At 50.2% G+C, this 25286-nt stretch overlaps 1 protein-coding gene across 3 annotated transcripts in view; it reads left to right on the top strand.

Annotated features, from left to right (window-relative positions):
• NIN (ninein) overlaps window positions 1–25286 on the top strand; it is a 56539-nt gene that overhangs the window by 10882 nt on the left and 20371 nt on the right. For all 3 annotated transcript variants that reach the window (XM_066321494.1, XM_066321495.1, XM_066321496.1), the window contains exons 3-16: window positions 1140–1221; window positions 8257–8420; window positions 13284–13323; window positions 14528–14715; window positions 15753–15899; window positions 16600–16767; window positions 18382–18518; window positions 19574–19714; window positions 19849–20023; window positions 21191–21301; window positions 22060–22149; window positions 23805–23958; window positions 24287–24408; window positions 24660–25186. In XM_066321494.1, coding sequence (XP_066177591.1) covers window positions 1140–1221; window positions 8257–8420; window positions 13284–13323; window positions 14528–14715; window positions 15753–15899; window positions 16600–16767; window positions 18382–18518; window positions 19574–19714; window positions 19849–20023; window positions 21191–21301; window positions 22060–22149; window positions 23805–23958; window positions 24287–24408; window positions 24660–25186 — 2246 coding nt within the window. The remainder of the gene's footprint in view (window positions 1–1139; window positions 1222–8256; window positions 8421–13283; window positions 13324–14527; window positions 14716–15752; window positions 15900–16599; window positions 16768–18381; window positions 18519–19573; window positions 19715–19848; window positions 20024–21190; window positions 21302–22059; window positions 22150–23804; window positions 23959–24286; window positions 24409–24659; window positions 25187–25286) is intronic.

Raw genomic sequence — 25286 nt, 5'->3', positions numbered from 1 at the left:
TGCTGAACATATTTTTTAATTGTGTTTAAAAAACATGCTTTGAATTGTTTAAGGCCTCAGGGTGATTGGCACTGCCTGAGCTGTGGCATGAGCTGTTCCCCTGTACCTCCATGGTTCACCTCCCAACCAGGGGAGCTTACTGGTATTTTTTTTGAGCTTGCTTGACCCCCCCCAAAACTAGGCTGGAGAATTTCAGACCTGAACTTTGCTGCTTGTGCCTCCCCCAGCAGCATGAAAATCCCTCTGACTGCAGCTCTGGCGTCACCCTCTGCCAGCCAGAGCAGCCTTGCTGGTTTTCTTTAAATACAAAATCTTTTGTTCCGTGCTAAAAATTGTCCCTAGATTTATTTAGCCAAAAGAAATGGTAGCAGCCAGCTCTGCCTGGCCACTGACCCATGTCAAATAGCTCCTCCAGCTGTCCCTGAGTGTCCGTGTCCCCCACGGCTGGAATTGCTGACATTCCCCAGCATGGCTGGGGAGGATGCTGCAGTTTCTTTGTGGCTGTTCCTGGCTGGGAGGCAGGAGACTTTCCAGGAAGGCACAGATGGGAGGGAAAAAAACAAAACAAAAAGCAAACCACACCTTCAGTGGCAGGATCATTTCTGGGTTTTTCCCAGCTACATTCCAGGCCTGGTATTCCTCATTCAGCCCTCACAGAACTAAGGGAGCTGGGGCAGGGCTGCCCTGGGAAAGGAGGGATTTTTGTGCCATCCACATTGGAAAGTGGGTTTTGAAGCTTAATTAGGGCAGTGGAGCATTTCCACAATGGAGTATTCATCCCTGATCAGGAGTGGTCTCATTGGAGGAGCCACTGACCCTGGCCAGGTCACCTCAAGTGGTGGAGGTGCTGCCTGCTTCTTGCTCGATGGAAAAACCCAACCAGTGCCTGGAATCTGTGCCTTTGGGTCCTGCTGTGGCAGCAATGATTCCTCCCCACGTGCTCAGAGGTGCTGGCTGTGTCCCTTTGCTGTCACTTCTCCAGGGTTCTTTGGTGCCCGTTGCCGAGGCTGTTGGCACAGGGGCGATGGTCTGAGTGATTCCCACTGCTGCCCATTTTCCTGCTGGACTTTTTGCCTCATTTAACTTCCTGCACCATCTGATTTCTGCTTTTCTTCCTTTCTTTTTTTTTTTCTCCACAGGTCCACTTTGATCAGTTTAAAGAAGCACTTATCCTCATCTTATCCAGAACCCTGTCAAATGAAGAGCACTTCCAAGAACCAGGTAAATACTGAATTTACCTAAAATAGTGCATTTTCACTGGCAAAGCAGCTGTGGGTGGCTCTCACAGAAGAACTTTGAGGAGCAAGTGCTTTTTAGGTGCTGCCATCCAAGCAGAAAAGGCTGATCTTGAGGAAAAAGGGGAGTTGAGGTCTGTTGTGGAACCCTGTACAAAGCTGTTTTCAGAGTGATTGGGTATTTCTATCCCGTTCCCGGGGTCTGAATGCCCAGAGAGGCACAGAATGGCTGTGAGCAGACAGCTGCACCACACTTCAGATGCTCAGGATGTCTCATGGCTGTGTCATGGGCTCGGGTCTCTCCATCCCACACCACTCCTGGTGGCTAGGGATGCTTTAGGAGCAGAGACTTGTGGCCAGGCAATCAAATGGTTGATTTCCTCCTGCTGCTGGGGCTTTTTCCCAGCTGGGGCTGGTGTTGGTTTTTATGGTTTTTTTTAAGTCCATTCTGTTTCGTTGTGTCTGAGATGAGTGCGGTTATGGGAAGCTTGTCGGTATTTTTCCCAAGAAACAGTCAGGCTGCTCCAGAGGTGTTCCTGAACAAGTGAAGCCCCTGAGAAACCAGGTTGGGGCTGGTCAGAGAATTCAAAAGTGATTTGAGTGGGAAGGGACCAGTTCTACCCCCTGCCGTGGGCAGGGACACCTTCCATTATCCCAGATTGCTCCAAGTCCCATCCAGCCTGGCCTCGGACACTTCCAGGCATGAGGCAGTGCTGTGAGTCCTCAGTGTCCTGGTTTTTCCTTGCTTTGTTTCAGTGTGCCTTGAAAATGTGGCTTTTTAGGCTTTCCTTGGCAGGAAATGTGGTTTCAGCTTCAATGTTTTCTCCCTCCCCTGTCAGTGCACAGAGACTAGGAGCACAGGGAGCTGTGGGGCTGTGGTGAGGGCTGAGCCCCTGCAGCTCCAGCTGGTGTCACACCTGTATGTAAATCCCTAATCCTGTCTTTGGAGCAGCAGGGGAGCAAAATCCCCCAAGGAGAAAACAGCTTAGCAAAGGGGGAGAGGGAATTCTCCAGGTTTCCTCTCCTGGAGCATCAATCTCAGCTGGAGCATCCCACTCTGGAGAGAGCAGCCTGCCAGCAAAATTACAACTTTCCTCTTTAAATAGGCTGCAGAAACCACAGGGTTGTAGAGGTGTGATTGATAGGTTATTTTTATTTTCCACCTCTCATCTCCAAAGCTCTTAAATGCTTCCAGAGGGGTGATGGCAGCTCTTGCACCCGGCATTCCTTAATGGAATTTCCAAGTGCAGGTGGGTGGGTGCTCGGCGGGGGGAGAAACATCCCTTCCAACCCTTTGGGAAGGAGCTGGCACAAGAGCAGGAGGCCAGAACTAATCCAGCATTCTGCATTTATTGGGGTATCATATGGCTGAGAAGCTCCAGCTTGATTGAAATGTAAATACATCTTCCAGGAACGGCTAAATTTGGGGTTTATTGCAGGGGAAATTACGAGTGAAGCTGGAGAGCTCTCCTTGGGGACTCTGCTGTCAGCTGAGGTTGGAATGGCAGGAAATCAAAGGGTGTGGGGGACAGGTAGGGAGCCAGAGCCAGGCAGGCCTGGGAGGCATTTTATTTTTAATGTGTTTTGACAGGTTGGTTAACGCCAAAGTCTTTGCTTCTTTTAATTTAGATCAAACTGGAGATTTGGAGAACAAGCTGCTTTGTGCTGTTGGTGTCAAACTGTCAGGGAGTGTGGAAATGCTGGTGTTCCAGCCCGCCCCAGGCTTGGGAAAAATTGAGTTAAGAGCTCTAAATCGTATCATTTAAATGAAAATTTAATTTGGGGGGGATTGGAGGGAGGGGAGGGAGGAGAAGCAGAGATTTTAAGGCTGTTTGCAGCATCTGGGAAGTTTGCTCTGGAAGGAAGTGGCTGTGATGGTTTTATCCAGGGATTTGGGTGATGGGAAGGTCACTGGAGGGCTTGTGACAGCCCCAGACAGTCTGTGTGACATGGCCAAGGGGATGCCATGTTCTTGTCCCCGTGGATGCTCTCAGCTCAGGGAGGAGGAGGGTTGGGCACAAGGAGGGTGACAGGAAGGACATGGAGCTGTTGAGGCACAGAGGGATGCAGCCCCTCTGCTGTGGGCAAAGGCTCAGAGAATTGGGGGTTGCTCAGGCTGGAGAAGAGAAGCTTTAGGAACGCCTTCCTGCCCCTTCCAATACCTGAAGGGAGCCAAAAAGAAACAGGGAAAGGGATGATCCACAAGGGAGTGGCATGACAAGGGGAAATGGCTTTGAACTGCCAGAGGGCAAGGATGGATGGGATATTCCTGGTTGGAAGGATGAGGAGGCCCTGGCAGAGGTGCCCAGAGAAGCTGTAGCTGCCCCTGGATCCCTGGAAGTGTCCAAGGCCAGGCTGGATGGGGCTTGGAGCAGCCTGGGATAGTGGAAGGTGTCCCTGCCCTTGGCAGGAGATGATTTTCAAGGTCCCTTCCACCCAAACTGAGTCTGTGACAGGGCTCTGGGGTCACAGCAGGAGCTAGGGGCTGGAGACAAGGAACCAGAAGTGCTGTAGTTCCTGCAGAAGCAGCCGAGGGGTTTCCTCATTTCGAGAGGAAGCGGCAGGTGGGAGAAGCACTCAGGCTTGCAGAGAGCAGCTGATATATTTATATATATTTTTTTTTTCTTGGCAAAGAGGCTGAATTCCCTTTGCAAAGGCAAGACTGGCAGGGAGGATGGCCCTGCAGGCGCTTTGCCTGGGAAGCAGCCCTGGAAACCAAGGCAGGCAGAGTTTCAGAGCTGCTGCATCGACTCTGTCCCCTTGAGGGTGTCAGTGTGGGGACACAGACCCAGCTGTGAACTAGAGCATCAGCTGGCAGGGCAAAGCCTGGCTCTGCTGGGAAGAGGGATGGGGAGATTCCAGGAAAAGCAGAAAAAGGCTTGAATGTGGTTTAAAATAATCACTATTTTAGCTCTTGAGGCCCATGGGACCGGGCTGGGTACTGTTGCCACCGCTGCTCTTTGTCCATGGGTCACTGCAGCAATGAGGGGGGGTTGAGGACAGTAAAACAGATTGCAGGATGGGGAAAAAAAGGAAAGACAAAAACTCAGTTGTGCGGGTGATTAGGCCACAAATAGGAAAAAAATATCAGGTTTTTTTCCCTCCCCATTATAGCAAATAACAAGTGCGTGCAAGCTGGGCTACAGAGGGATTACTGGGGTGGAGTGCAGGATTACAGGAGCACCCAGGAGAAATTAAAGAGCAGTTTGACGCCATCGTCCCTACAGTCACGAGAGTGTTTGGGATTTTCCCTTCCTGTTTTTTTTTTTTTCCCTTCTCCTTCTGGAGACAACAGCTCCAAAAGGAGCTGGTGGGGGTGATGCCCTTTGGAAGGGCCTCATCTGTGGGGGAAAAGGTTTTTCAGGTGGGCTTAAAACCAGTGTCACAGCCCAGACAGGGATGGTTGATGCCACAGAGCTAAAACCCATTGATTTTGGATTGTGGTGACCCAGCCACGACTCCTCTCCTCCTCCACTCCTGAGCCTGAATTATGAGATAGGACTTGGAGGAGTTCAGACATACCTGGTGCCTTAGGGGATTAGGATTTAGCAGATTCTGGCTGCCATGTGCTTTGCCCAGCAGTTGGAACATCCCTCTCTTCCAAATCTAAAGCAGCAGAGAAATTAATTTCACCTCGGGATTGTGGGATGAGGGTCTTCTGCTCTAAACCCCCTTTTGTCTGCACTGCAGGGCTTTGATGCCAGGCCCAGGGAAGGGGAGCCCCCCCCTCCCTCCCCATCTGAGGACAGAGCAGGATTTTGAAATGACTTATCTGGTGCAGAAAGGCAGAAAATCAAGTGTAAATCTCCAGCCTTGGAGACATTTCACTGCCGGGATGGATGGGGGGAGTGCGGGATGGATGGGGGGAGTGCGGGATGGATGGGGGGAGTGCGGGAGAGAATTGATGGTTTCTGTCCACGGCACTTAAATCAGGGAGGTCTTGTGAAATGAAGACTTGGGGGGAGTTATTTCATTTCAGGGGGCACTCTGAGGGCCACAAACCCTCTGGGTAGTGGGCAGGAAGGTGAGAGGCTTCTTCTCTCAGCCTTCTCCTCTTGCCCCCAGCCTGGGGGCAGTTCAGGGGGGGCACATCAGCCCCCGGTGTCTAATTAGGCACCAGCTCTGGAGTGTGTTTTACTAAGCTCATGCTTTGCTAAGGGCTATAGGAAGCCGGGAGGGCTCAACCTATTTTATTTTTTCTCTTGTTTTTCCCTTTCTTGGTGATTTGTCAGCCACACAGTAGTGGGGATCTGAGCAGCAGCATCATCTCACCTTGCTCTTGTGTGGAGGAGTGGGTACCAGAGCATCCTCTCCTCTGTTCAGGGGGATGTTTGGCATTTTTGGGGATAAATAGCTCACAGGGCTGTCTCATGGGCATCTGCTTCAGTGAAAGGCTTGGTTCTGACATCTCCCTCGTGCTCTTCCTGTGCCTCTGAAGACATGTGTGTTGAGCAGCTCTTTTCATCTAAGGCTGGACTTGATGACCTTGGAGGTCTTTTCTAGCCTTGATGATACTCCAACCCTTCCTCCTCAGTTTTGGCTGGGAATGAGAACCTGTTCAGCTCATCAGTGAATTTCCTGCAGTCAGGAAGCATGGATGGCTGCTTTTTGCTTTTGTGAGTGTGCTCAGCGTTCCCTAAATATTGGGAATGGTGGGAACATCAGAGGCATCAGCTGCTGTGCTGGGAGGTTGGGAAAGCAGGAGGTGGAGAGGCCTAGAGGATGCTGCAGGTGTGGGAGGTATCAGTGTCCACCTGCTTGAGAGGGACAGTGGAAAGGAGAGGGATTTGTGCCTCCAGAGATGTGGCTGCAGGATGTGATAAGGGAAGAGCTGTAACCCAGTGTTAATAAAAGCACCCTGGCTGTGGAAATGGGATTTCAGGGTGTCTGAGCTGGGATCCCCTCAGCAGCTGGGCTCAAACACAGCTGGTTTGGGAGTTGGAGCCAACTTTGTCCTCCTCAAGCTGCGAAGGGTCACCTTTCCCTCGCGGGGATGTTCTGGAGCTTCACAGTTTTTTAATTACAGAAGGCAAACAAGCTCACCCACAGTGCTCAGAGCAAAGAGAAGAGAGAAATCAGCTGCCAGCCTGCGAACGCTTAAAACACAAAAGTGGGGAGATGCTCCTGTTGTTCCCGTGCTTGCAGGGGGCACAGCATGATGGCACTTGTGTTTTGGAGACTCACAGCGCAGTGTGGGTTGGAAGGGACTTTGAAGATCATCTCATTCCACCCCCCTGCCATGAGCAAGAACACCTTCCACTGAAGGTGGACCACTGAATTTCCAGCTGCAGCAGTGGGTAAACACAGTCAGTGTGGTGTGGGATTCTTTGGGAAATCCAGAAGGAGATTTAGCTGTAGTAGCTTCACTATTGCTGAATTCCAGCTTCTTCCCCCTCCTCCATCTCTCCAAAGACAGATGAAGGTACGGCTCTGTCTTAGGAATAATAAAAATGATTTCTGAGGAAAAACAAAGCCCCCAGCCCTCTCTTGAGTGGGGAGGGAGAAAATAACTGGGTGAATGAGTAGCCACAAATATTAGCATTTCAGAGGGAGCTGCTGGATGGAGATTGTTCACCACTGAGCAGGCTTTAATAGGAGTGATAAGGTTTGCTTTTGTTCTGGGGCTCTTCCTTAATCAGCCTGTCTGCTCCTGATTTTTCTATCGGTGCACTCCATCGCCCAACTTTCATGTGCTGAGTCCCAGCTGCAGCAAATCTTGTTAAAATGGCCTTGTTCAAACACGGGCGCCGGGTTTGTTCCCTAGAGCTGCACTGCAGCTGGATGGAGTGCGGGGCTCCAGGAATCAAAGCTCTCCTCCAGCCTGTGTATTTTATAATTCATTGCATAGCTAAGTTGTGGAATGTATTTTTCTTTTTTTCCCCCTAACAAGCTCGAAGCCTTTTCTTCCATATCTAAAGGAATATTATCCAAGGAGGCATTTGGGTAGGGGGGTTTGGAGACCCACTGTATCCTTTGTCAGTGATGGAACAGCTTCCCTGGGCCTTATTAGTATTGCACTCCTGCATTTCTTTTATATCAGAGCCCTCTGCAAATAAAATTTTCAAAAGCTGCTGCTCTTGCCACTGCGAGTGGCGGAAAATAAAAAGATGATGGAGTCCTGGGGGGGTTTCGGCAGTCAGGTTAGCAAACACTGAAACAAAGGGTGGCACAGAGCCTTCCCCTAATTGAATCCCTGGTTAATTTGGTCCTTCGTTTAATTTGCCCCTTGCTCCAGATGTCGGAGGATTCTCACTGAAAACAGCCCAAAACATGCTTATTTATTTTTGTGTTTTGATCCTCGCCTGCGAGTGCTCCTGGATAATTCAGTCCCCAAAGGCAGGAGCTTGCTGGGGGAAGCTGGAGCTGGGGAATGTGGAGCCCCTGTAATTAGATGATGACTCCAAAGGGTTATTTAGACCTTGCAGTTGGCTTTGGCTGCTCAGCACAGGCTGGGACCTGCCCTGCTGTCGCCTGGATCAGCTGTTCCTGTCAGCCCCTCAAGAGGCTCCAAACTTGCCCATTTTTTTTTCCGCTTGCCCGGTTGTTTGGGCATTTTTAATGGAGCTGAAATTCAAACCCACAGAAAGCTGCATCGGCTGCCCAGGTGTCTGCAGGATCTGGAGACTTGAGCTGCCTCAGTGCAACTCTGTCCCTAATTAAACCTGCCTGGTGCTGTTAATGGAGATTAGGGCAAGGAGGAGAGGCGTAATGGACTTTCCATTCAGGGCTCCTGGCAAGGTTGAGGGGATTTTCCCTCTCCTGTCCTGTTAACTTCACCCAGGAATTGGGGAAGGGTGAGAAAGAGGAAAATTCCACTTTGTGACAGCTTTTTTTGGCAGGGAGCAGCACCAATTTTAACCACCAGACCCAATGGCAGGGTGAGGGTAACAGTAATCCAGGCATGGAGCCGCCCACCAGGAATGGTGGTGGCAATTGGGTGCCCATAATTCTGCCAAACAAACCAGCCCTGAGAGAGCTCAAAAATTCCATTCCTGATGTATGTTGTGCTTGGCCTCCCCAGATTCCTCCCCAGAGGCACAGCCCAAGTACATCAAAGGTGGCAAACGCTATGGGCGCCGTTCCCTGCCCGAGTTCCAGGAGTCAGTGGAGGACTTTGCCGAGGTGACAGTCATCGAGCCACTGAGTGAGGAAGCACATCCTGCACACATTGCTGCCAGCCAGGAGGTGAGCAGGGAGGGATGGGTGTTGGGGTGGCCTTGTCACCTCTGGATGTGGCTGTTCCCACATCCAAAGACCATTGGGATATGCTTGGAGCCTTCCCAGTAAAGGCATTGGCTGCTCTCTTTGCCTGTCCATAGGGTGGGCGTTGGGGTAGCTGTGTCACCTCTGAGTGTGGCTGTTCCCACAGCCAAAGGGAGTTGGGATGTGCTTGGAGCCTTCCCAGTAAAGGGGGGCAGATCAGACCCCAGTTTCTAATCAGGCACCAGTTATTGGCAGCTCGCCTTGTCTGTTCCTAGGATGAGTGTTGGGGTGGCTTTGTCACCTGTGGGCATGACTGCTCCCCACATCCAAAGGGCGTTGGGATGTTCCAGTGCCTTTACTGGCTGCCCTTCTTGCCTGTCCCTAGGAATCAGCCATGCCAGGCACCTCCTCCCTTGCTCCATGTGCCGTGGGAAGTGGGGAAGGAGCCAGGGCTGATGCTGGCTCCTGGTGTCCCTGGCTCCTGGCTGGAGTGTGGGCCAGCAATTAGGCAAAGGCTGAGCCTCCGTGGCTAACGAGGTGTGGGCTGGGAGCAGACGGAGCACGTCCACATCCATTAGTGCAGCTGCCAAAATCTGGCTGTGGCTTCAGCAGGAGGGATGGGGAAAAGGGGTGGTGGGTGGCAGAGCCAGCAGCTGCTTTGGGACAGTGGCATCTAATTGCTCAGAAAAAAAAAAATCCACATTCCTGCGTTTGTGCTCCAGATTTGTGGCTCTCCTTTGTGCCAGTGCTTTCAATCCCAGAATCTCCTCTTGCTTCCCCAGACAGGAAAGCCAGTGGAGCCGAGTGGTTGGAATTGGTGCTGTGCATTAGAGTACAGCCACAGCATCATTTCCCTGGAGCTGGGCTGCTTCCAGCCTGCCCTGCTGTGCCAAGTATTGTTGATTCAGGAGCATGTGGTGGGAGTTTTTCCACTGGGAAGGAGAAGCACTGCTGGCTTTCTCCTTTCCTCTGTCTCGTGGCTTCACTTGGAGCTGGGAGCCACTTGTATGGGGGCACCCATCCCTGTGTGAGAAAGCAAGGAAGGAATTTCCAATTTCCTTGCTTTCAGTGTTATTCCTATCTAGCTGGGCTTAAAAATTATTTAAAAAAACCCCAAACCAACACCTCAAAGAAAAGCTTTTCCACCATGCCCAGCTGCTTTTTCCTGCTCCTTGTGACCTTTGCTCACTGCCACAGGGATGCGCATCCATCCCCTGGTGCTGGCCACATGGGCTGCCCTGACCTTGCAATCGATGTTAATCCGCCCACACTCCCCAGGGAAGTGATGTCCGTGGTGGAAGAGGCCACTCTAATCTTACCTCTCGGTTTTAGCTGTCACAGAGGTGTAAAAGAGTAGTCTATTAACAAGGTCAGTTAATTAACCCAGCTGGTGTGTAACCACGCTGTGCCATGGGGGTTGGATCAGTCTCCTGCTGGGAATGCTTGTTGCACCTTTTGAGCTGTTGGGATGGTTTAATTCCTTTGCAACTGGAGCAAAAAAAGAACCAGGCTAAACTTGTGAAATCCCTACTTTATCAGCATCTCTGTCTGGGTCTCCAAAGCAGACCCTCTTGGTATGCATGGAAATAACTTGCTGGAAGGTGTTGAGGGGTCCCTGGGGAGTGTTGGAGGCTCCTGATGTACTGATGCCTTGGGATTTGGCCCAGGGAGCAGCCTTTGCCCAGTTCTCTGCTGTTGTGTGTACAAACACGCCGCTGCTGCCGGCGTTCCGCCAGCCTGCCCCCGGCCTGGGCTGTCCCTGGCCTGAGAACTGGGGCAGGATGGCTTAATTGCTGCTTGCTCCCAAGCAGTGCCAATTAAAAGGGCTCAGGCTCTGCCTGAGAGGTTTCCTTCCCCCCCTCTCCCTGCCCTGGTAAACACGAGGGGAGGCTGGAAGTCTGCTCTGGGATGGGCTGCTTAGGGAGGCTCCCTGAGTAATATCCTCAGGAGGATTTTCAGGTGCTGATGGATAAAGCAATGAGCAGCTGGGTCTGGATTTGGCATTGACCCTGCTGTGAGTAGGGGGGTGCTGGTGGGATCCTTAGGGTCTCTCTGACCTGCAGGAGCTTGTCCCCATGGATGCTGACTTCCAAACCTCACTGAGGAGCATCCATCACCTCCCCTTTCCTAGCTACTGGCTCTGCTCTGGGAGAGGTCCCTCTTACTTGCAGGTTCATGGAAATCCCAGAATGGTTTAGGGTTTGGACCCTAAAGCCCATCTCATTCCAACCTTCTACCGTGGATAGGGACAGTTTCCAGTAGTCCACGTTGCTCCAAGCAACCTGTCCAGCCTGGCCTTGAGGTTTTAGAATCTGCTGGCACATCCCCATTCTGTAACTTCAGTGCCTGCTTGAGCCGCTTCCTCCAATGCTCTGTGTGTTTGCTTCTGCATAGAACTGTTTCCAGCATGGCCTGGCATTGGAGCAAAACATTCTGGGAGGCTCAGGTTGAAATTCCTGCCTTTGGGTGCTTGATCTGAGACTCCCAAAGTGGGACTGTCCTGGAAAGCTGGGATTTGTGAATAACAGCTCAGGATAGTGCCTGCTCCCAGAAGTAGTGCATTACTGCCGTGACTGGTACTTTGGAGCTGAAGGCAAAGCGAGGTGGGGGGATTTGATTTGTAGCCTGTTTTGGGGTCTCTGCTCAGGTTGCTCAGCCCAGAGAGCTGCTGTGTGGATCTGGGAAGAACGGGATCCATCAGCACCTCGTGGAGCAGCACGGGCTCGGTGTGTGCACTCCTGATCATCATTTTAATTAGCAATATATTCCGAGGGAGAACAAAGGTCTGTCTGGCTGGAGCAGATGGCGGGGGGGAGAGGTGGCTGCTGCCTCATTCTGGGCAGAGCAAACGGCACAGGCTGCAGATGCTCGCCCAGCCCCGCAGCATTCAAAGCCGTGGCCATCTGCTCCCCGGGCCGGCCCAGCACGCGCCTCCCCGAGGATAAGGCATTCCTGGGATCCCCGTGGGTGTGACCCGTGGCCAGCTGGAGCCCTGCCAGGCCTGGGGGACAATGAGTGCCTGACACTGGGATGTCCCAGCCCCTCTTTGTTTCCCCCCCACCCCGACCCTGAGCCCCCAGCGCACAAAGAGAGGGAGGGGAGGTCACACAGCGCCCCGGGGTTGGCAGCCCGAAGCCCCCTGGCTTTGTTCAACCTCTTCAGGTTGGTGATGTTGATGGAGTTCTTGTGGTTTCAGAGAATCCCGGAGTGTTTGGGTTGGAAGGGGAGTTTAAAGCTCATCCCATTCCACCCCCCACACCTTCCACTGTCCCGGGTTGCTCCAAGCCCTGTCCTGCCTGGCTTTGAGGACTTTAAGGGCTGGGACAGCAGCAGCTTGTCTGGTTTTGGTGAAAGTGCTTGAGGTGAGGGGGTCTGGTGCTAAGTTAATCTGATTCTATATGGAAGTGTATGTGTTGCTTATGGAAAAAAGACTTGGACACAGAGGATCTCCCTTCTGAGCATTGCTGCCAGGATGCCCTCAGTGTCCCAGCTGTCACCAAGGATGAGTTACTGCAGGGTGAGATCTCTGGCACCCAAGCTGATCCTCTCTCTACACAGCTTTTTCTGCATTTTCAGGTGGCAATTTCACTGAATCCTGGAATGGTTTGGGTTGGAAGGAACCATAAAGCCCATCCGGTCTCACCCTCTGGCAAGGCAGGAACACTTTCCATTATCCCAGGGTGCACCAAACCCCATCCAACCTGGCCTTGGACACTTCCAGGGATCCAGGGGCAGCCATAGCTTCTCTGGGGACCCTGTGCCAGGGTTCTGCCATTCCCTTTAAAAAGAACTTCCAAGGAATGGGATTTAATGGCACCTGTTGCCTCAGCTCTTGCTTTTTGCCCCTTGTGGGATGTTGTGAGGCTATGGCAGCACAGGGCCCTTGCCTGGTCCAGCAGCTGAAATGGGAGCAGCAGCAGAGCTAAAAAAAGTCCGGTGACTTAATCCAGTTCCCATGGTAACATTGTAGATTAATGGCTTTTAGCTGTAATCTGAATGAGATGCATTGAACTTTTCTGTGATGATTTAGAGCCTCTTTATGTCCTGGGTGACTTTGACTCCCAAATCCATCAGTCACGTGCAGGCAGAAGTATCCACTTGCACCACTGCAAGAGCAACATCTGCCACTGCCAAAGCAGAAGTTGATGAGGTGGAGCATCACATGGGAGTAAATACCCTGGGCTGCTACAAGGGTGGCAGGGATGAGACAACGTGTAGTACATGAGGAAATCACCTTAAATGCTGTGCTTTTGCTCCTGGTACTGCCTGGGTTGATGGGATGCTGCCAGAGGGAGCAGGATGGCTTAAAACCACCAGAGAGTGGGTTTTTTTTTTTTCCTTCTGTTAAGCTCAGTAAAAGGCTTGTTGACAGCACAGCTCTCTCCTGATACAGAGCTGCACTTAGTGGAAGAGTTTGGAATTTGGCTTGGCTGAGTGTGGAGCAAAACAGGGGAAAATAAAGTGCTGGAAGGAAAGGATAACCCACCTCTATGATCTTCCCTGCATCCCCATCCCCTCTGCCATCAATACCTCCAAGAAAAGCAGCATTGTTTGCTTGTAAGACAAACCTTTTCCTTGCTCCCCAACTCCCTGCCAGGCTCTGATCTGTCCCCTCTCCTGAGTCATTTCTGGGGCTTTGGGCATCTCTGGGGGTTCTCCCCACAGGAGAGCCAGAACAAGGCAGGATCAAAGAGCCCTGGATTCCCAGCCCAGCCTGCAGGGAGATGAAAGCCTGGCAGCATTGCAGGAGCCCTGCAGCTCCTTGGATGCTGATCCCTGAGACTCTTTCATTCAGGGGATGTCTTGTAATAGTAATAACTCAGGAACCTTTTGTTTTCTCCCCAGCACTGGAAGACACGTGGCAGTGAGGAATACGAGGCTGAGGGTAAGAGCAGAGAGCAGCTCCTGGATGTGCTTATTCTCATTCCAGCTTTCAACAGGGGTCAGAGGAGCATGTGGAGAGAGGCCCTGGGTGTGTGGAGCATCCCAGCCTGACTGGGAAGGTGCAGCTGGGGCATCCCCCAAGCTGGGGATGGAAGCTAAGGCAGGGCAGTGCTATACCCCCTGTGCCCTCTTCATCCTGCGGGGGATGTTCCTGTTCTCCCTGACCTCTGCCCTGGTCTCCACTCCTGCCCCGGGGAGTTCTGGCTGTAGTGGAGCCTGGTGGGCACTAGATGTCAGCAGGGACCAGTCATTAAATGTTGCCTAATTGTCACAGAATTATAAAATCTTGGAATGATTTAAAAGGGACCTTAAAGCTCATCCAGTCTCCCACCACCTTCCACTATCCCAGGTTATTCCAAGTCCTGTCCGACGTGGCCTTGGAGACTTCCAGGGATGGGGAATTTCTCTGGGCAACCTGTCCTAGTGTTTTACCATCTTCATCAAAAAAACCTTCCTTTTAATTACATCAGCACCTCTTCCATATTTCAGCTGCTCTCTAACCCCTTCCTCATCCAGAGGGGCTAACTTTTTTCTCCTAAAGCTGCTCTTCCATTCCCAGGAGGTGGCCTTGCAGCTCCCTTGATCTCATAACTGCCCAGGGGAGGAGGGGTCCCTTTCCCAGCTATGCTAGCTGCCCTTCCCTGAGTCTAGCCCATGCTGGCCATCAGACTCATCCATTCCCAAAGATCCTGCTGGCTGCAGTCCCAGCTGCTGGTCAGTATGCACCTGGTCAGGCACTGGGAGTCCCCATCCTTGGAGGGATTGAAACCTGTGTGGATGTGGAACTTGGGGATGTGGGGCAGTGGTGGCCTTGGCCATGCTGGGGAACAACTGGACTCAGTGGTCTTAGGTTTTTTCCAGCCTCAACAATTCCATGATTCTGTGGACAAGAGGCTCCTTCCCTGCTGGTGGCACATGTGAGTGAAATACTGAGCAGAGCCTTCTGCTAAGTCTGATACTGCTGGCACCAGTATCCAAATCCTAAAATCCAGAGTGTGCTCTGAGTAGGATGAACTCAGACAAACGATCCCTTGGGGTCTGCAGAGCCAGGAAGGAGCTCTGTCCACTGCAGCAGCAGGTCCCCTGTGGGGGGCAGAACCCTCAGAGGAGCAATCTCCCACCGGAGCAATCTTCCCTGTTTCCAGGCCAGCTGCGCTTCTGGAATCCAGATGACCTGAATGCTTCCCCTGGTGCCTCACCGAGCCCAGACTGGATTGAGGAGAAACTCCAGGAGGTCTGTGAGCACCTGGGGATCACCAGGGATGGCCACCTGAACAGGAAGAAGCTGGTTTCCATCTGTGAGCAGTACGGGCTGCATGCGACGGCTGGAGAGGTGAGCGACCACGTATGGACCCATCATACCACTGCCCCTGCCTGGGCCCCCAAAAATCCCTCCTGGGATTCACCACAGGCACAGGTGGCTGCTTGGAAAGGAGTTTCCAGCTCCAGCTGCTGGTCTTGCAGCGAGGATTTTGGTTCCAAACCATCAGGCTGCTCTAGGAGGAGGCAGCTGCCAGCCTGAAGCGTGACATGCGTGTCTCCTCATGCAATCACGGAGTGAACTGGAATTTAAAAGTGTGGCTTGGATTCCAAGCATGTCTCCTTAATCCCGGGAATTTTCTAGCTAGACAGCAAATATGGGTTAAATATTCATAGGTGGTTGCTTTTGACTTTGTGGAGGCCTGTGGGCTGTTTGTGTCCTGCAGCAAGAGCCCACAAGAAAATGAAATCTTTTGCAAAAAAAGGCTCTTGTCAGCTTAGGATTTAGTTTTATTGTAAAGGTCAGATTTTTTTGCATCTTAAGATAACATGGCTTGTAATAATTTCCTCCACAAAACATGCTCCTGAGCAGGTATTCCTTTGCAGTATCCACAGTGAAATGTTTTCAGGGTATTAAGGTAGAAAATGGAAAAGATAAACTGTAGACAAAGAAATAGTGAGGGACTAATCTGAACATCTCCAGTCATGCTTTTGAGAAAGCAGCATGCCCAGGGGCATAAAACAGATTTATTATAACTTTGCAGTGTCTTAGGGTTTGTTTTTTTTTTTTGCCTGGTCACTTCAAGCTGCTCAGGGTTTGGCATCTGTCTCAGTACCTTGAGCTGAATTCCTGAGGTCACACAGTCTCGGGAGCAGAATGAAATGAGGGGTTTTTTTTCCCTGCTGCCTTATTAAACAGCAGCTCCGAGATGACCAGGAGCTTTTCATCATGGCCTATGTGCGCCTGCAACTTTCCACGTGGAGAATATGGAAATGTGTTAGGCTGATGTAGCAGGCAACTCTTGCTTTGCTCTTTCTGGACCTTTGGCAATAGGATGTTTTCTTTGTGCCGGATTTTTTTGGTCTTTTACGTGATTTGTCTCTTTGCAGGTGCTTGAAGAGGTGCTCCAAAACCTGGAGCAGGATGGGACCATGAGCATAGAGGACTTCTTTTATGGCCTGTTGAGAAATGGGAAATCTCTCACACCTTCAGCATCTACTCCGTACAGGCAGCTGAAACGGCACCTCTCCATGCAGGTGAGGAAGTGAGAGGTGAATCCTGGGGTAAAAGGAGCAGGAGAATTCCTGAATGATTCCCACCCAGCCTGTCTCCTCCTCTTCCTCAGTGTTTGTCCCTGCAGGGGCAGCTGTGAGGGTCCCTCTGCCCTACAGAGGCAGGAGCTGGTGGCAGTGAGCTGCTGCATACACTGCTCCAAAAAGCAGATTTCAAATTCTCTCTCAGGAAAATCTCTTTTTGGGGGAGATAAAACAGAGAACTCCCTCATGGGAAGGGGGACATGAAAATCCTACATTTCTACTCCAATGTTTTGGGTATTTTTTCCTGAGAGAGAGTTTGTAATCTGCTCCCTGACTTTGCCTGGAAGCTTAGGGCTCTGCCCAAACCACTCTACAAGTGCTCCCTACAGCTATTTTAGGGAAAGTGACATTCCAAACCAATACTGAACAGTGGAAAACCCTTCTGTAGCATCGAGGCCAGCTCTGAAAAGCTGCTCCTCCTCGGTTTTATTTTAAATCCTGAGTGCCTGCCTGTGCCCTGGTGCCATGAGGTCAGCAGCAACACTCCCGCCGTGGTTTTTTTTTTTTTTTTTTTCGCTTGGCAGCAAGGAAAAGCAGAGCTTAATCCTTAATCTCTGGAGTAGTGCTTGGGAAATTCCATTGATAAATGGAATTTATCAGTGCCTTGTGGGCACTGTCACACCCTCATCCTCTCTTGCAGTCCTTCGACGAGAGTGGGAGACGCACAACCACCCCCTCAGCCATGCCCAGCACCATCGGCTTCTCCCTCTTCTCCAGCCTGGATGATGGGATGGGTTATGGCTGTGTGGAGGGGGTCCTGGACTGCTGGCACCAGGAGGGCATAGAGAACAGCCAGGAGATCCTGAAGGTAACCCCCAGCTGCATTTCACCCTTGGTTATGTTTAATTTTTTTCTCCCTGTGTTGGATGCCGAGTTGTGTTTTTTTTCCTTTCCAAAGTCCCTGTTTTTTTCCCCCCTTTAAAATTTCCCATGGAGAAGCTGTGGTTGCTCCATCCCTGGAAATGTTCAAGGCCAGGTGTGATGAGGCTTGGAGCAACCTGGACTAGTGGAAGTTGTCCCTGCCCACGGCAGGGGGCTGGAACTGGATGATCATTAAGATCTGTTCCAACCCAAACCATTCTATAACTCTATAAAAATTCACAGTGCTTGTTCTGGGAAATTTCCTATCATTTCCTTTATGATGCATCCCATAGAACAAGAAGCTAGTGATAAAAATACACTCTGATTTCCAGCAGAGCTTGAAGAGGTCACCTACATTTGTTAGGAAGCAATTTAATTCCTTTCCCTCCCTGAATAGCTGCACCTGCAAACCTCTCAGCACTGGGGTGACCTGAATTATTGCTCATCCTGAGGTGGAGGACAGCACTTGAAACCCTGCCTGGTCCTCAGTGTTCCATTAGAGTAAAAGGGTGATGGGGATGAAATCAGGTACCTGAATAAATCCATCCCTGTCCATCTCGTTAGAAGCTGTGGATGGGAGAAGATAATTTCATGTGAAATAATTTCACTGGATTCCTCACAGTGATGACTGTGATTCCCCTGGCTTTTAAGTGTCCATGTGGATAGAGAACAGCCAGGTTGGAATAACCTCTGCCATTGCTCAGGATTTAAAACCCACCTGTAACCTCATACTGTTTGAGAAGGTGAGACCACCTTCACCAGATTTGTGTCCCCACCTTCACTTCATTGCTTTCTACTGGAAAATTGCTTTGTACTGGTGTCACTGGGGTGGTTTCTCCAGTGGCTGCCGTGTTTCAGCTCCACCACAAGTGCTTTGCTTTGTGCTCTTGCAGGGTTGGATTGAATCATTTAAAAGCTGGAAAAGTCCAGCTTGTTCTCCACTAAACCCTATCCCCAAATGCCACATTCATATGGGTTTTGAACACTTGCAGGTAAAGAAAAGGCCTTTCTTCAAGGCTTGGAGCAGCCTGGGGATAGTGGAAGGTGTCCTTGCCCATGGCAGGGGACTGGATAACCTTTAATGTCCTTTCCAACCCAAACTATTCTGGGATTTTACAAAATTCCAAGCAGCTGCTGCTGCTAACTTGCTTTCTTAGAGGTGGAATCCTCACCATCAAATCCTTCCTGTGAGGCTGCTTCTGTGTTGCAAGAGCTGGTTTTGTTTAAAACGAGCATCCCCAGCCACCTCCTTGCAGCAGCTGATCCGTGCAAAGTCCGGTCTCGTTAGATCCTGCAGGGAATTAGTGCATTCCATCAGGCCTGGGCTTCATTTCCTGTTGGTCCTGCAGCACAACCAGGACAATTCCCATCTCCACAGCTCTGCCTTGTAGGGAGGTGGCAGAGACGTCTGGCTTATTGCCCTGGGGGCATTTGTGACAGATTAATTAGCGAGCCAAGATCTCTTCTGAGCCCTGCTCATTTTATCCTGTCAATCCCTGCACAAATGTCCCCAGGCTGCTGCAGGAAGCTCGTTCAGCTCAAAGGACTGTTGTTTCTGTAGGCTCTGGACTTCAGCTTGGATGGGAAGGTGAACCTGACGGAGCTGACGCTGGCGCTGGAGAACGAGCTCCTGATCACCAAGAATGGGGTCCACCAGGCAGCCCTGGCCAGCTTCAAAACAGAGATCAGGCACTTGATGTGAGTCACTGGATGTGCTGCTTCCTGCTCTGCTTGGCCAAGCAGGAGCTGAGGGAGCAGCTGATGGGAGGTGGTGTTCCCAAGGGTACTGGGGTGGTACTGGAAGGCTCAGTTCTCTGATGGAGTGCTCAGAAACTTCCAACTGTCTTGTTTTGCTTGGGAAAAACACTCAAACCTCCAAGGGTTGCAGGAAAATGTGGTTGAAAAATAAAAAATGGAAGCAGGAGGCTGTTTGCAGTCTGGGAAGGGTCTGGGACTGGTCACTGCTGTCCGCAGTGGTCATTGATGGCCACAGAATTCACAGCTCAGGGTAGAGGCTGGTGGAGTTTATCAGTACCTTTAATCCAAACGGATTCAGGGCATTGCAGAGGTTCTGCCATATGATACATGGAGAGGAGAGGTACAAACCCACTGTAAATACAAATGTTTTTCCTTTGAACACAGTTTGACTTTGTGCTGGACTTTCTGTGCAGGCTTCTCGGTCAAAAAAGAAGGCTCCAGGGAGAGCCTGTTCCAGTGCCTCCAAGAGAGCTGGAGAGGGACTTGGGACAAGAGCCTAGAGTGACAGGACACAGGAAATGGCTTCCCACTGCCAGAGGGCAGGGGTAGATGGGATTTTGGGAAGGAATTCCTGACTGGGAGGGTGGGGAGGCTCTGGCATAGGGTGCCCAGAGAAGCTGTGGCTGCCCCTGGATCACTGAAAATGTCCCAGGCCAGGCTGGACAGGGCTTGGAGTGACCTGGCACAGTGGAAGGTGTCACTGCCATGGCAGAGGCTGGAATAAGATGATCTTGAAGGTCCCTTCCTACTCAAGCTATTTCAGGGTTTGAACTGGGGGGTTGGACCGCAGCTGAAGGTCTCAAGTGTTGAGGTCTCAGGATCTGTGGGGACACCAAGACATGTCCAGAACTATTTGGGTACAAGTTCAAATCTAGTGACTAAATGCAGTTGATGAGACCCTTGGAAATCTTCCCAAGCTTCTGTTTCAAATACCCTTTTTGAGGATGGGGAGCAGTGAGGGCTGGCCTAATCCAGGCTGTCTCTGCTCTCCCCAGGGAGAGATTTGACCAAGTGGCCAGAGAGAAGGAGAAGCTGCGGTCGGACCTGGAGAAGGCGGAGAAGCTGAAATCCCTGATGGCCTCAGAAGTGGATGATCACCATGCCGCCATCGAGCGCCGCAATGAGTACAACCTCAGGTGGGGCACCTGGATCATCCCTCCCTCCTCCTCCTCCTCCTCCTGGGCAGCCCTGTGCTGGCTTTGCAGGGACTTGGTGACCCCCTCCCCCCCAGCAGTGTTTATCACCTAACGAGCCCCTGTCCCCTTGGCAGGAAGCTGGATGAGGAGTACAAGGAGCGAATCGCCGTGCTGAAGAATGAGCTCCGCAGAGAGCGGGAGCAAATCCTGCAGCAGGCCAATAAACAGAGGCTGGAGCTGGAGCAGGAGATTGAGAAACTGAAAACGGATGAGAACTACATCAGGGACCGCCTGGCCCTGGCCCTGAAGGTAACAGGGACTAAACATAGCTGGGATTTCCCCCAAAAAGCAGGGATGCCCTGAGAGAGGGAGGGACTCTTGCAGTGTGGTCCTTGTTGAAAGGATGAGTTCTGGTTGTTGGAACCCTTGAGGCTGAGAATTTTAGGCTTTCTGTGCTGACAGGCACTGACCCTCAAGCAAGCACTACGTTTGACCTGAGGCTCTGGAAAAGGCTTCCAAAATTGAGTGATAGCACTGGGATTATGGGTGTGTCGTTTGAATGGAGATCTGTGGTATCACAGGGTGCAAAATTTAGGATTTAAGGTTTTAGTGTGTGGTGATATGTATGGAGCAGGATGAAGGATTTTGGGTGTTGGCTCACCCAGAAGTTCTTCTTTCACCTTCTTAATGGGTTTGGGTGGTGTTTTCTAATTGGGTGAAAAGGTCTGCATTATGGACCTTGGGTATTTAGTTATTGGATAAAAAGTAAAAATAATCTAGGTGTCATCTCATTATTGGACAAATTATGCTCTAAATGACCTTGGAAAGAGAGAGAGACATTTTCTACCTTGTTAGCTAGAACTCACAACTTGTGAGACTGTGCTTTAGATAAGAATTAATAAACATCTGGGTCCAGACACAAAAATTGCATCTCCCGTGCATTAATGCCAGCTCTAACAGGAAGAAAAGATAAAAACCTCACATTGTGGGTTATGTTTAGCTGGCTAAATGTTAGTAATTTAAAAAGCAAGATAGAGGTGTGTCAGTGAGAACTGGTGTTTGGGGCACCTCGATGGGTTGTTCCATGGGTTCCTAATCTCCAGTTCAAATCTCTGCTGCCATCAAGTGCAGAGTATGTGTGTGCACAGCTCTCAGATGAGGTGGTAAGCCATCATGATCAAGATAAAATATCTTGATCAAGTTTAAAATACTCTTTTAAAAACAAAACAAACCATCTGAAGCAAACTTGCTGTTAAGCCTTTTGGTGATTTATCAGAAGTCAAATATTCACGCTTGCTGTGGCAGGAGTGGGTTGTGTGTGGGTGGATTCATAATCCCTGCAATCACCTGAAGTTTGGAATATTGTCATGCTCTGGCTTGATTTGGGGTTACCCTTATTTTGAGGAGTTAACACATGCTGATTTTTCCTCCTCCTCCAAGTGCTGAGGCTGTTGTGGGTTTTTTTGTTTGGCCCAGGAAAACAGCCGCCTGGAAAACGAGCTCTTGGAAACAGGAGAGAAACTGGCTGAATGTGAAAGTCTGGCAAGCAAACTGCAGAGGAACTTGGAAAATGTCCTGGCTGAGAAGGTAAATACTCCTTTTCCCAGTGGGGTTTCAGAATTAAATAACTTTTAAGTTGCTGCATTAGAGCTGCCGGTTTAACTGATATCCAGAAGCTTTTGGGGTCCCTATCCAAATTATCCTGGCACAGCGTACCTCGGTGACGTGGGCTGCCTTCCAGCTAAGGAAAATACAGATATTCCACCTTAGCTGTAATTTTATTCTAATTAAAGCAGGGAGCCTTAGAGTGAAGCAATCATCCTGCAGAGCCGCAGTGATATTTTTTCTCCCAGCACAGAGTTTTGGACAAGCTCAACTTGCATTTCCTTTACAGGGAAGATGGTGCAGGAGGAGTGAGGTTTTACAGGGCATTACTGCTGGAATTAGATGTAAATCAAGGTGAACAGCTGTTTATGGCTGTGTTACATTAAACTTTTCAGAATATCAGCCTCTCCAAAGATGTTTAAATTTGTGCAGCCATAGCCTAAGGTTCATATCTTAGGATTTGCAGCCTTCTTTAAAGCTTGGGATTATTTACCGCACTGAGATGTGCATATGCTAAGGTAAAAAGCTGTGCTTTAGAATGAGCACAAGAACTGTGCTAGATGGCAGACAGGGTTTTGGGGAAGTTACTTATTTCCTGCTAGGAGGAAAGTGGAGTTTCTTTATTTAAAATAAAAATCCAGAGTGGAGAGGCTGCAGGACTGCTTGGAATGGCATCCATGCTGTCCAGAGCAGGGCTGCTGGGTGGGTGGATAACTGGATATTCCATTCTTGTCCCCCAGTTTGGTGACCTGGATCCCACCAGCGCCGAGTTTTTCCTGCAGGAGGAGAGGCTGGCCCAGATGAGGAGCGAGTACGAGCAGCAGTGCAGGGTAAGTGGAGCTGAGACCTGGCTCCTGTGTCCATCAGGAGCATCACAGAACCATTCAGGTTGGAAAAATCCCTCTCAGATGGAGTCCAGCCATTCCGCCAGCACTGCCAAGCCCTGCTTTAACCATGTCCCCAGATGCCACATCTTCACTGCAAACAGCAGCACAGGGAGGGCTGGAAAGCTGTTCCCCCAGAATCAACTGGCTGAGCTACGAGGGTGAGGTGCCCCGAGGGTGGGCTGGGAGAGGATCCCTGGAGCCCTGTGAATTCAGAGTTGCAGGAACTTAGAGGAGAAATAAGATATGTCCAGATTTTGCTGGTTTTCAGACGAGATTTTTTTTTTTTTAAATAAACCTGAGAATAGGAAGTTTTCTTTCTCCTCCATCTTGTGTACTTGAAAGACTTCAAGGTGGGCCTGCAGGCTTCTGGCTACACATCTACATATCACACTTTGTGATATCTGCAGAGGTACCGGCTCATCTTTTTCCCAGAGAAGCTGTGGCTGCCCCTGGATCCCTGGAAGGGTCCAAGGCCAGGTTGGACAGGGCTTGGAGCACCCTGGGACAGTGAGTGGAAGGTGTCCCTGCCCAGGGCAGGGGTTGGAACAGGGTGGGCTTTAAGGTCCCTTCCAACCCAAAAAATTTTGTGATTCTGTGGTCTGTTCTGCAGGATCCTTTCCATTCAATAAAGACTTTGCAAAAGGCTGCTGGACTGGAAATAGCATGGCAGCTCTCTGAGGAAGCTGCAGTTTAAAAGCAAAAATTGTCTAAAAATAGGAGTTGAATCGATACTTCTCAATATGCAGCTGATTTTTCTATTTCTCTATTTTTGAGCATGGCAGATATAAATCAGTACTCAGGGTTCATTTCTTGGGCCTTTCAGACCTGGAGGATTCTGTGTTTGCATATTCAGGGAGTTGTTTTCCTCAATAACTGCTGTTCCTGGAGTGGAGTGCACAGCTCTTGGCACAAACCTTCGGGATATTCCACTGTCAGGCAGGAGGAGGGACCAGATGGTAAATGCAGTAATGAAGGGATCTCTCTCCTAATTTGATCTTTTGCTTCTGATTTGATTTTTCAAGTAGATGGTGTTTCAGGAGGCATTTCCCAACTGTTTGAAAATGTTACAAAAGCTGCCTTTTAATAAAAGGTCACAGGAAGAAGGAATAAAGGGAAAGCTCCTGGAGCATGTTACACCTTCACCTTTGAGAGTTTGGTATTGTAGAATCACCAGAGAATCCCAGAATGGTTTGGATTGGAAGGAACCTCAAAATCCATCTTGTTCCATCTCCTGCCATGGGCAGGGAAACCTTCCTCTATCCCAGTGGGCTCCAAGCCCTGTCCAGCCTGGCCTTGGACACTTTCAGTGATCCAGGGGCAGCCACAGCTTTCCTGGGCACCCTGTGCCAGGGCCTCCCCACCCGCCCAGCCAGGAATTCCTTCCCAAAATTCCATCTATCCCTGCCTTCTGGCAGTGGGAAGCCATTCCCCCTTGTTTGGCTGATAGGAGGGTGACTGTGGCACTATGGGTTATCAATAAGTCTTTCTCTGCTAGAATTCCCACCTCATTGTCCTGTAGTGGGACTGGGTCATGCTCATCAGCCTTGGTTCCTTTTCACTCAGCTTTTTTTTTTTTTTAATTTTCCTCTCCCTTTCAGGAGCTGCAGGACCAGATTGATGAGCTGCACTCAGAGCTGCAGGAGTACCGTGCTCAAGGCAAATTGCTCAGGCCTTCGCTGAAAAATTCCTTGTCAGAAGAGTTTGACATGGACATGAAGAGTCATGGCAATGGCGGGATTGAGCCTGACCAAGGTAAAAACATCCCTCCCGTAGGACTGAGATCTGTGCTGCAGGTGTTTAAAACATCCTAGAGGTCATTCCATGGAAACCTTCCCAGTGAGCCTTGGCCACCACCTCTAATTTGGTGTTTAATGTTAATTTGGTCTATGACTGCTGAAGCAAATTTAAAGCTGAAGTTAATGTTTGCAGTTACTTGGCTGTGTTTGTGAGGGGAGCTTGAGAGCTGCTGAACAACTTTAAATTGATGAAATAATTTTGTGGAGAATTATATACATTTATGCATTGTATAATTTATGTTTTTATAGTCATATAAATTATTACTTGATTCCTGTTTCTAAAGGACTTGGTTCAGAAGACTGCAATCCATTAAATATGAGCATAGAGGCAGAAATGGCCATTGAGCAGATGAAGGAGCAACACCACAGGGATCTGCATCAGCTCAAACAGGAGCTTGAGGACACAGTAAGTGTTGGAATGAAATGGTCTTCAAGGTCCCTTCCCACCCAAACCAATCTGGGATTCCATGATCCCGGTAAGAAATAAAACTGAGCCCTTACGGATTCTTTCCAGGGAAATAAATATAAGATGCTGAAGTGTAAATCAAAATATTCAGTAGAATGAATATATAAAACTAAGTGGACATATTGAGGAAAGCATCCCTGTAGAACATTCTGTGGAAAATGAACGAATCCATCCTGTTTTCCCTTCTGTAGGTGAGCCGTTACGAAAAGCAGCTGGATGAGACAAAAACCCATTGGGAAAAGGAGCAAGAGGAGATGAGGCAAAAGCATGCTGAGGAGATGAATGTCATGGAAAAGCAGATCACGGGCCTTAAAAATCAAATAGCAGAGCTGCAGGGAGAGGCAGCAGCGCTCAGAGAGCAGCAGGAAAAGCTTGACTGTAAATACAACGAGGAGAAAAACAAATTGCAGATGTGTTTCGATGAGGAGAAAGCCAATTTGCAGGAACTGTTGAGGCAGGAACATGAAGATGATGTCAGGGCCAGACTGGAGCAGGTGAATGAGCAGTTCAGACAAGAACGGGAGGAGCTGATCCAGAACAGTGCCTGGGTGGAAGAAAAGATGAGAGTTCTGGTGCAGACACTGCAGGAGGAGAAGAGTGAGCTGGAACGAGGCTTCCACGAGCAGGTGAAGAGGCTGGCAGAGGTGCACGCCCTGGAAAAGGAGGAGCTCCGGGAGGAGCTGCTGAGGAAGCACCAGCAGGAGCTGGAGGAGGAAAGGTGAGTGTCACCTCTGGTGGGGACAGTGCTGGAGTGTGGTGACCAGGGTGAATGTAGTGCGGAAACACTTCACTGATGGGGAATTCCAAGTGTCCTGTGC

Source organism: Sylvia atricapilla, chromosome 6 (assembly GCF_009819655.1).
Source record: "Sylvia atricapilla isolate bSylAtr1 chromosome 6, bSylAtr1.pri, whole genome shotgun sequence".
Taxonomy (NCBI): domain Eukaryota; kingdom Metazoa; phylum Chordata; class Aves; order Passeriformes; family Sylviidae; genus Sylvia; species Sylvia atricapilla.
Note: the sequence above shows the minus strand (reverse complement) of the source record. Positions and strands in the feature narration are given on the sequence as shown.